This window comes from Echinops telfairi, unplaced genomic scaffold, assembly GCF_000313985.2.
Source record: "Echinops telfairi isolate 266 unplaced genomic scaffold, ASM31398v2 ScPeMD7_7424;HRSCAF=8462, whole genome shotgun sequence".
NCBI lineage: Eukaryota > Metazoa > Chordata > Mammalia > Afrosoricida > Tenrecidae > Echinops > Echinops telfairi.
Genome location: NW_022111324.1, coordinates 52585764 through 52597133, shown reverse-complemented (window position 1 = coordinate 52597133; position 11370 = coordinate 52585764). Strand labels below are relative to the sequence as shown.

The 11370-nt window shown below is 45.2% G+C and overlaps 1 protein-coding gene across 1 annotated transcript in view; it reads left to right on the top strand.

Moving 5' to 3' along the window:
• Positions 1 to 11370, top strand: part of FCAMR (Fc alpha and mu receptor) — a 19042-nt gene that overhangs the window by 3236 nt on the left and 4436 nt on the right. Inside the window, exon 2 of the mRNA XM_013003938.1 lies at positions 2469 to 2529. Coding sequence (XP_012859392.1) covers positions 2469 to 2529 — 61 coding nt within the window. The remainder of the gene's footprint in view (positions 1 to 2468; positions 2530 to 11370) is intronic.

Sequence of the window (11370 nt, the reverse complement as noted above, 5' to 3'; positions counted from 1 at the left end):
CTTCATTTGGGTTTCAGTAATTCCTCTTGGTTACAGACTCCACTCTTAAATAACAATTTGAGGAGAACATTTATGTGTTAGTCTGAGTGGACTAGAGAAACAAATTCATAGACACTCATATGTGTATAAGAAGGAGCATTATATAAAAGAGCAATTGTACATTGAGAAAACATCCCAGCCCAATCCAGATCATAAGTCCATAAATCTGATATTAGCCCATTATGTCTGATGCCAGTCTATAAGTTCCTCTTCAGACTCACGCAACACATGTAATGATGCCGAGTGCAGGAAGATCACCGGCCAATGGATAGAAAGTCTTGTGGGTCCAGAGTCGGTGGAAGCATTAGTTCTGGCATGGGTGTCCACATGGCTCCTCCAGCTCTAAGGCTCTGACCGCATTAGTGTAGCTCCATTTAGCTTGTCAACAGGAATGTCCCTGAGGGAGAGTCTCTGTGTGTCCCACCTCCAGCGAGCTATTTATCTTCATAGTGCCTCCAAATGAGGTCATCAAGCTGTGACCTGATTGACAGGCTAAACTCCACCCCTGCTCTCTTAATAGTCTCAAGTTGACACCAGATTACATAACTACCACAATTTAGTAAGTCTTAAAAGAGATAAAAACAACACAAAGACACGTCATCTGGATGAAGGAGGCAATTAGCAGGGGTTCAAAATGGGGTCTGAAGATTCACAGTCAAGGAGCTAGATAAGATAGGGCAAGGAACAAAGGGAACTGTCACAAAACATCACAGTGACAGGTGGGACTACACTAGCAGGAACTGGACCATGACTGGTACATGTACATTGTAAGATAGAAAGCCTTACAAAATTGGGCCAGGGCCTTCTGACCAAGGCAGTCAGAGTGAGACTGATAGGGCATGAACTCATGCCTATGTGTGCGCGCGCATGCGCGCGCGCGCACACACACACACACACGCCACGTACTGTCCCTAGTACGGTGAGCTCCATTAAGGATATAATCAAGCAAGTCCCTAAGAGAGAGACTGACCTCCCTGGCTGGAAAGGGGTGGGAGGAATCTTCTTTCCAAGGACCTCTACCTGAGGGAAAGATTACCTGCATCTTAGTAAATGACCAGAAAGCGTTTAATGGGAGTTTAATCTGTGTGGGGACTCTGAAAATGGATTTGGGGCTGTTACTGCCATCTATGGTCCTTTGCACACTATGGTCCTCAGAATTTAAGTTCTAATACAGCAGTAGATGGACTAAAAGAGCAGGCTTCTAATAAAAGAATATCCATGAGTACTCTCTGGGGAGTAAAAAAGAAGTATGATGTACAATCCCTCTCTTTATTTTTTTAAACAGTGTTATCGGCTCATAATCTATACACCATACAATTCAATAGTTCAGCCATATCAATCTCTGTTTTTTAAATCATCAAACAATAAAGGAACCATTTAGTCGTATCCATATGGTGTCCATTAGAGAGTGGTGGGTTCTTGTTCACAATGGGTGCGCACTGCCACGTTCCATGAGCTAGACCCTGTGTCCGAGCCTCAGGGTAGAGATGAATGAGATGGAATCCTGGCTTCCAGTATCCAGGGAACTGAGATGCAAGTAACCAGAGTAAATGATGGAGAGCAGACTTGGGACAGGTCCATGCAGACAACTGCTGGACCAAAGTGGGAACCTTTAACTGATTGCTCCCCGGAGGCTCAGGAACAGTGCAACAGAGCGTTCCCCGTGATGTAACCAGTTCTCCTCCTGCAAAAAGGAAGGAGCGAGGAGGCAAAAGCACAAGCACAATATCAGGTAGTCTTCAAATTGAAACAGTTCTTACATTTAAATTGCACAACCACCCTGTACAATTTTTCTCATCAGCTGCCCATCCTACGGATGAAGAAACAGACCCCGTAAGCGAGAAACTTTTCCAAGGTCCAGCAATTTCAACTAAGGCCTTGCACTCTTAAGCAATGGACTTTTGCACCCCTTAATGCTCTCCGCTGGATCCAGAGCTCCGTGCTGACAAGTGAAAGCTGGCCTGGAATCCTACAACGGAAGTTCACCGGGTCTTCAGGGATAGGAGAGATTGTCGCCTTGGTGATGGGGACCACGGCCAGATAGCCATATATGGGAGAGAGAGGCTAGAGTCAAACTTCTCCCCGAGAGGGCGGGTCTTGTCTTGCTTTCTTGGCTGTTAGTTGCCCTTGAGTTGATCTTAACGCATGGTGACCCCGTGTGTGCAGCGTGAAAGGGTTTCTTGCTTTTCAAGCTGTGACCTTTCCGCAGATCACTAGATCTGTCTGCGGAGGTCCATGTGCAGAGGGGGTAGCGGGCTGCACAGTCAACCTTTGGGCGAGTCTGGGGCTTGTTTGTGCCCCCCAAGGACTCCTCACTCTTAGATGCACTCAATCCACAAGTGGGCCAGCTGAGGTCCCAATGGTAGAGTGCGACCCCAGGTCCCATCGTTGCTCCCCAGGAAACCCTTTTCACTCGGTGTCTTTTGCAGGTCACCAGTGAGCGCACAGGATGGAAAACGCCCCTCCTCCTCACCCTGTGCCTGCTGCAAGGTGAGTCCCCCCCACAGCCCTGGGTCACGGCTTACAGAATCATGGTCTTGCTGACCTAGGTCTTCCAGGCCACAGAGATGCCCGGCTAGTGTGATGTCTCCATGTTCTCTGTTTTACGTCCCTGGGTTCTATTGCAGTGGCTACATAGAACTCACCAGGAAACCTCACACTTAAAGGGTTTCTTAAGGAAGTGAACATGTAATGCCAGTAAGAAAGGCTCAGGGTTGAATTGTTTATCAGGACATGTTGCCAAGTTCTTTCAAGTTTGCTAATAAATGCCATAAGAGGACTTGGGAGGCGGTCATTTCAAGCTCTGTGGCTCAGCAAACCCAGCTCCCCGTATTAAACGGCCTGAGGCATCACGCCCCACAGGCGCGCCTCATGCGCAAACGCACTCAGCTTTACTTGATCTGTGTCCATCTCTCTGGCTCCTCTGGACCCAGGAGGCTCACTGTGCAGGAATCTTGGGCCCAGAGGACGCGCTACAGTCCTGGCTCTAACTGGTAATGAGCTCCTTCCTCTTGCTTTCCAGCAGGCTCATTGTACGTGCAGCAGTATGGCACTCCAGAGAATCTTCTTCAAAATGACTCACGGGCCAATCCTGTCAGAATCTTCCCCCTACATTCTTAGTAGACCCATGCAGGGAAAGGGTCATTTGGTGGGAGTTAGAGACTTTGCCCCAAAGAGCCACATTCAATGGTTCACTGTCCCTGCAACTAGTGGCTCAGGGCCGCCAGGCATTCCTTTGCCAATGTGGTCATAGCCGGAAAGTGGATCGCAGGAGTGCTTGCATTTGGCCTGGAGGAAATGGTGGTGGCAAGGGCTCACAAGACAGGTCATGTGCCTCACTCGATGATTTCTAGAATATTCCTGTCTCAGTATTGCCAGTTTTCTTGTCTCTGCTACTTATGTAGATGACTGAAAGTTGCTGGATTTTCTGAATAAGGGGTCCTGGGCATGCAAAAGACATACACTGCAGGGCTGCACTGTGCTCATTCTGCAAAAACCTCAGCGCCAGACTCACAAACAGAAAGAGCTTATCTCATTCTTAAAGAGTTCAGAGTCCACCAAAGGACTCAGCAGATAAACAAAAAACTATTCATTTACTTATTTGTTCGGTAGACATTTATTAAGAGCGTACTTTGCGCTAGGCATTGAAGACAGAAGGACGGGAGACGAGAGGCCTGCCATAAGCAAAGGTCTCATAGGCATGCGTGGAGAGGCTGGCCAGGTAGGGATCAGGCTCAGATTGCAGATGGGCCTGTGTCCACTCCAGGGCACCCGGATTGTAGCCTCAAAACGATGTGGAGCCAGAGAAGACTACAGTGAGCTCAATCCCTAGAAGCCCCTGGCTGGTGCAAGCAGCTTGGAATCACCCACTTTCTTAGCTGTCTGACAGAAGTAGCATGAGTGGGTGGTTTTAACAGACAGGAACTGATTCTCACATGATTTAAGGAGCTGGAAGAGCCGATTCAGGGTGCTGACTCCAGGGGAAGGCTTTCTCTGTGTGTTGGTTTCGGGGAAGGTCTTACTGCTTCCTGTAATTAGGCCAACAGAGAGAGAAAACCCTCTCACTCACTCACTGCCCTCCTGTGGGTTCTAATTTGTAGCCAACCTATAGGACCGTGTGATTTGGGCTTGGGAGACTGTCAGTCTTTGTGAGGACAGAAAGTCTCATCCTTCTTCAGCGGAGCAGCTCATGTGTTCAAACTGCTGACCTTGCAGTCAGCAGCCCAAGGCATAGCCCACTAGGCCACCCCAGGGCTCCTTAGCCTTCCCCTAGAGCTGTGGTTCTCAACCTTCCTCATGCCGCCACCCTTTCATACAGTGCCTCATATGGTGGTGACGCCCAACCGTAAAATTATTTTCATTGCTACTTCATCACTGTCATTTTGCTACTGCTATGAGCCATAATGTAAATATCTGATATGCAGGATATATTAGTCAACCCCTGTGAAAGGGTCATTCGACCCCCAAAGGGGTCGCATGACCCACAGGTTGAGAACCGCTGCCCTAGAGCATCCGGAATTTGGGCTTCTAACCTCCAGCCCTGGGTGAGAAGGGTCAGCCTGAGTTGGCATGTACTCAATAATGGTAGTGAGTTTGGCGGTTGGGTTCTGAAAGTGAGAAACAATGCATTTTGGTTTGCGAAAGCATTCCACTTGTGATGTTTCTGATAAAGCAGCCCCCAGCGATTATGAAAGAATTTAGCACATTGGGCACTGCCCTAAATAAATACTGAAAATGTGGAAATGATTTTACAATTGGCTAATGGGTAGAGGCTAGAAGGGTTTTAAGGTGACCAATAGCAAAATTTAATAGTAAATAAAAAGACAAATCGTAAACAGATTGCCTTGAAGAGATGGCTGTCGAATTACAGATGTCAAAGGCAATTTTAGTGAGCACATAAAAGGAAGTAAGGAAAGCTAGAGAGAAAGCGCCCACTGTCTTAAAGTAGAAATACGGTGCCAGAACATAAGGTTGCTGGGAACGTGCAGGTTAGATGTGCTTCAGGTGAGGCATTGAAAGAAAACAATGACGATGCAATTGGACAATGGAGGAGAGACGATGCCTCTTCTTTATGGATGACGGTGCTGTCATTTATTTACTCCATCCTTTATGGACGGAACACTTTGGATGCATCTCGTGTTCTTGGCTAATTAAATACCACTTCAGTGATCACCCCGGATCAACCAGGTTTGCATCCCTGTCATAGTACTTCCTTGCCATTAGTTCTTTTGTCAAAACCAGTTTTATTGTCATATAATTCACACAGCATATAATCCAATAACCCAATTGCATTGAAAGAGTTGTACAACGATCATCACAATTGATTTTAAAAGGTTTTCTTCTTTCTTGGACTCATTATTATTAGCTACCCACTTCCCCCAACCTCACCTGCCATGCAAGCAAAGAAACAAAAAAAACCCCAAACCAACAACAATAACCAAACAAGACCGAGAAGAACTGCAATAGAAAAGAAAACAGAACATATTAAAAACTAGAATGAATTAAAAAGGGGTCAAGGGGGCGATCAAGTGATAAGGTGTTAAATGTTAGCCTAATTGCATGTGCAATGACTCATTTTCCAATACCCTCTGCATGGTCACAGGCTGTTCACATCCCTGGTCCACAGCCAGAGTGGACTCACTGGATGCTTCATCCATATGTATTTCCCTTTCCGTGTGTGTGTGTGTGTGTGTGTGTGTGTGTGTGTGTGTAACTCAAACAACTTAATGGGTCAAAAGAGAAATCAAATGATAAGACATTACATTTTAACTTAAGTACAGGTGCCGTAACTGATTTTGCAATGCTTCCTATCTGATAACCGTTTATTCACATCCCTGGACTATAGCCAGAGGGGATTCCCCTGAGGCTTAATCCATGTGTGGACCCTGAAAATGGATTTAGGGCTTCCCCTGTCATCCACAGCCTTCAGCAAACTAGGAGTTCAGAATTTAAGCTGTGATACCATTTCCTCCTTTGGATTTTGGATTTATTATTTACAATCCTTAGATCACATAGGCTGGCGTGTTTCTTCCATGTAGACTTAGTTGACACCTCACTTAGATGGTTGTTTTAACATAAACCTTTAAGACCCAGATGCTATTCTTCCTGATAGACAGACACCATCTAGTTTCTTCACCACACTTTACTATAGCACCAATATCTCCAGCGATCTCTTCATGAGCACAAGCATCAAGGAGGGCCATGTCACAGGAATTAATTGTTCTTAGATTGGGGCTAGAATTAAGTGTGAGTCATATATATATATATATGGTTTATAGATGTCTCTGGTTAATTTTAGAGATATAATCATTTTATGACAGAAACCATTATCAATCATCTCCCTGGGGCATAAGATATCCTATTAATAATATCATTAATTTAAATGATGGTATAAAAAGGAAATTATACAAGTATAGGCTGGCTTCAGACAGCAAGGCATGAATTATTGACGTATACAGATTAAACTCTTAAGTGACTGGACACTATGTACATGAACAATGGGGGTTAATGATAAGGCAACATTTTCAGTAACACTCATTAACAAAGGCAGAACCATGCCTATCAGATGAATAAAAGAAAGCAAGGAAGGCATTAAAAAAAAAAATATATATATATATATTATACCCAGGCCATTCATTGGGCATACTCAAGGCAAGAGATCCAAAGCAAAGTCCAATGGCCACCAGTTCTATAGTCTCGGAGTAACAGTCATCCGCTGCTTCTCACATGAGGGAGTTCAGCCTTAAGTCCAAGGGCTACAGGGGAGTCTGAGGTCAAGCTCAGTTCACTTAGTGGGGTTTCGTCCAATGAGGGATGTTGTGTGCCTCAAAAGACAAAACGCACAAAAAACTCAGAGTCTAAAGTCCTAGTAGTCCATAGCACACAGAATGGGTCACCAAGGGCTGGATCGAAACTAGGTCCAAAGGGTCCAATTAGGAGCACAGTGCCAGGTATTCAGCGTTTTTAACTGATGGGAAGTTGCTCCTTTCTGCTTACCCACCAACAGAAATAGAGTTGCCTTCTCTGAGACCTACATGTCCCTCACCCCCCCACCCCCGTCTTGACTTGACTTTCCAGTGAGGCTCACTTATCACTCTGGCAGGAGTGCCTGTGGAGGATGGCCCAGTGGTCTAAGGCACTGTGTGCTTTTGATGCAGTCGCAAGGAACTTGTCTAAATTACATTCAAATGTTTGATAGAAGGGAGAACTTTCAAGTGATGAACTTGTGATATCTAGTGATCTGATATCTTGGTGATCTGCTACCGCATAGATTATGACCAAGAAAATTCTGGGGGACCACGCTACTCTGTAACACGAGAGCTGGCCTTGAATTGGAATTGACTCCAAGAGAAAGGTTTTCAGTGCCCAGTGTCCAGTACGCAGAAACTAGTGCCCAGCTAGTTTAATAAATATTGTTGACTGAGTTGATAGATGAGTAGAGATGCTAAAACACCAAAAAATATTGACAACTGTCTCAGACTTATAAACAGACTATTTATAAAGAAAAATCAAAGATTTAGCCAATCAAAAGCTCAAATTTGGCCAATTTTGAGCAAACACCCAGCACAATTTAAGTTGATCTTTATTTTACTCTCCCACTGCCCCCTGTAACATTTTTCAGGAAAGGTCGGTTTTCTCTGGTTCCGAAGTAAACTTAGGCAGCCCCAGGATTTTTAAGCTAACTTATAGGGAACCAAAGGTCCTTGGGTGGCACAGAAGGCTTGCTCTTAGTTATTAACTGAAAGGTTGGTGGTTTGAACCCACCCAAAGACATTGAAGAAGCAAGGCTTTGTGCTCTGTTTCCTTAAATAGTTCTACTCTTAGACACGTGACACCTTCAGGATTCAGAAGTGGCTCTGCAATCACAAGTTTTAGGTTTTTTTTTAAAGCAGAGGTAACAGACAACCCTAACAGTCCATTTAGATCTCCAACGTAATGATTTAATTTAACAATGTTCAGTGTCCAGGCAAAGATTTGATTCAGCACTGGAATCGTCAGTCAAGATATGCCCTCCCCAAAGGCAGGGCTGGAGCTCCAGGAAGAAGGGACGAGTTGGCTTCTCCCTTCTCCTCTCTCGGCCCTCCCCATCTCAGAGTTCCGACGCTGCTTTGGACATCAGCAAGGTCACAGCAACCGGCAGGAGGAAAGGCTGAAGCCAGGGCTCTTTCTTTTTTAAAAAGTTTTGTTGACCTATAATTTGCATACCCTACAATGTATCTTTATGCATTCTTCGACTGATGGACTTTTGGGAGATTTCCAACTACTTGCTACTGTGAACAGAGCTTACTTCTTTCAAGCATATACCCAGCAGAAGTTTTGCTGGATCGTATAGAATTTCCATTCCCAATTAGCAACATCCTGCTGTGCCTAATGTCTGTACCCAGTTACAGACCCGCCAGCACTGTATGAGAGTTCCAATCTCTCCACACCCCCTCCAGAACTGCTCTGTCATTTTTGGTGTCCAGTGGTCTCTCACAGTTGCCTTTATTTATTTATTTAAAATTTAAATTTTATTTTATTGGGGGTTCTGACAGCTCTTATCACAATCCATACATATATCCATTTTGTCAAACACATCTGTACATATGTTGTCGTCATATTGTTCAAAACACTTTCTTTCTACTTGAGCCCCTGGCATCAGTTCCTCATTTCCTACACCCTCCCCTGCCCTCTCTCCCCCCCCATGCCCCTTGATAATTTTTTTTTCATGTCTTCCACCGACCGCTGTCTCGTTCCACTCATTTTTCTGCTGTCCATCTCCCTGGCATGGGGACCACATGTCAATCATTGTGATTGGTTCCCCTTACTCCCCAGCCCCCTACCCTTATCTTCCTAGTATCAATGCTCCCCTTATTGGTCCTGAGGGGTTTATCTGTTCTGGATTTCCTGTGTTGTGAGCTCTTATCTGTACCAGTATACATGTTCTGGTTTAGACAGATTTATAAGATAGAATTGGGGTCATGGTAGTGGAGGGGAGGAGAAGGAAGCATTAAGGAACTAGAGGAAGGTTGTGTGTTTCATCGGTACTATACTGCACCCTGACTGGCTCTTTTCTTCCTTGTGGCCATTCTGACAGTGCGTGTCTAATTGACTACTGATGGGCTTTGGGCTCCACTCTGCCCTTCCCCTCATTCCCATTGATATGATTTTTGTTTGTTTGTTTGTTTGTTTGGTGTCTTTGATGTATGCATTTATGTAAATACATTTATATGCAATAACAGGGGAATAGAGCTAAGTACATATATTTATTTATAAAGTTTTATGGTAGCAGGTGGACATTGGGCCTCCACTCAAGTACTCCCTCAACGCAAGAACACTTTGTCCTACTAGCACAGCACTTTGTGATGTTCACCTTCCCTGACATGATTGCTGAAGACAAAATGGTTGCATAAGCAAATGTGGTGAAGAAAGCTGTTGGTGCCCAGCTATCAAAAGATATAGCGCCTGGGGCCATAAAGGCTTGAAGATAAACAAGGGACCATCTAGCTGAGAAGCAACAAAGCCCACATGGAAGGAACACATCAGCCTGTGTGATCATGAGGTGTCAATGGAATCAGGTATCAGACATTAAAGACCCAAAATGAAATTTTGTCTTGATTTTTATCTCTCAGAAAGCTAACGAGATTGTGAAAAGTTTGGAGGTGTTTGTTAGCCATTTGAATAACTTTCTTGAAGAACTATCTGTTCATGTCCACACGGCTTTTCATGATGTTACCTGTTGGTCCAGGTGTGAGGCTTTGGGTCTTCTTTACAGCAAGTTGCCATCCACACTGGAGGCTGCAACCCTTGGTCTGCATCAGCAAGTGCTTCGAGTCCTCCTCACTTGCAGAAAGCAAGGTTGTGTCGTCTGCATATGGCCGGTAATTAATAAGCCTTCCTTGAATCCTAAAGCAACTTTCTTCTTCATATAATCCAGTTTCTCTGATGATTTGCTCAGCATACAGATTGAATAAGGCTACAACCCTGACACACACCTATTCTGATTTTAAATCAAGCAGTATTCTCTTGTTCTGTTCCCACAATTGCTTTTTAATCCATGTACAGGTTCCTCATGAGCACAATGAAATGTCCCAGAATTCCCATTCTCCTCGAGGCTGTCCAGAGTTTGCTATGATCCACACCGCTGACAATGCCTCATTCTGCTGATTAATGCATGTGCCACGTGCCGGTAATGAGAATCACCGAAAGATTGATGTGGTCAAGGATTTTGTCTTGCTTGACCGCACAATCAGCGCTCCTGGAAGCAGCAGTCAAGAGGACAACAGATGGGCTGCATGAGGCAAATCTGCTGCACAAGACTTCTGTAGAGTATTAAGAAGCAAGAACGTTACTTCGAGGACTAAGGTGCACCTGGCCCAAGCCATGACATTTTCAGTTGGTATTTCAAAGTTAGACACTGAATGAGGAAGACCATAGTAGACTCCATGCATTTGGATTACGGTGCTGGAGAAGAATATTGAAAGTACCCGGGACTGCTGAAGGACAAACTGATCTGTCCTGGAAAAAGTAAGTAAGGCCGGAGCGCTCCTTAGAGGCAAGGACGGCAAGACTTCATCTTCCATCCTTTGGCTGGACTGTCAGGAGGGACCAGTCCTTGGAGATGGACATCATGCTTGGTAACGTGGCGGGACAGTGAAGGAGAGGAAGGCCCTCGACCACATGGATGGACTCTGTGGTGGCTGCAACAATGGGCTCGAGCACAGGAACAGTTGTGAGGCAGGAGCAGGACCGGGCAGTGTTTTGTTCCCTAATGTGCAGGGTCGCTATGGGGCTGAACCGACTCGATGGCACCTAACAACCACAACATCTATCCCTCCATCCATCTGTCCATCTAGACTGAGTGAATGACTGATAGATAAGATAGGCAGACAACAGCTAGATCGACAGCTAGAGACAGTTACTGTCAACTGAGCTCCAACTCACAGCAACCGTAGGTACAAGAGAAAAAGAGGTTGCTTGGTCTCTTCATCCTCAAGATGGTCTCCCCCACATGCTTGAGTTCATTGCTGCAGCTATTGTGTCAACCATATCACTGCGAGTCTCCTCCGCCCTCTCTGGCCTGCTACGTCACCAAACCAGATGTCCTCCTCCAGTCAGTGATCTTTCCTGATGATGTGTCCAAAGCAAGCACATCGGGCAATATTCTGTTGTGATCCATAGGATTTCTATTGGCTAACTTTTAAAAGTAGATCCCTAGACCTTTTCCCCTAATCTATCTTGGAGCGGAAGCTCTACTGAAACCTCTTGACTATGGGTGACCCCGCTGGCATTTGAAGCCCTGGTGGCATAGCTTGCAGTATCACAACAATATGTGCAGGATAACAACCAGAC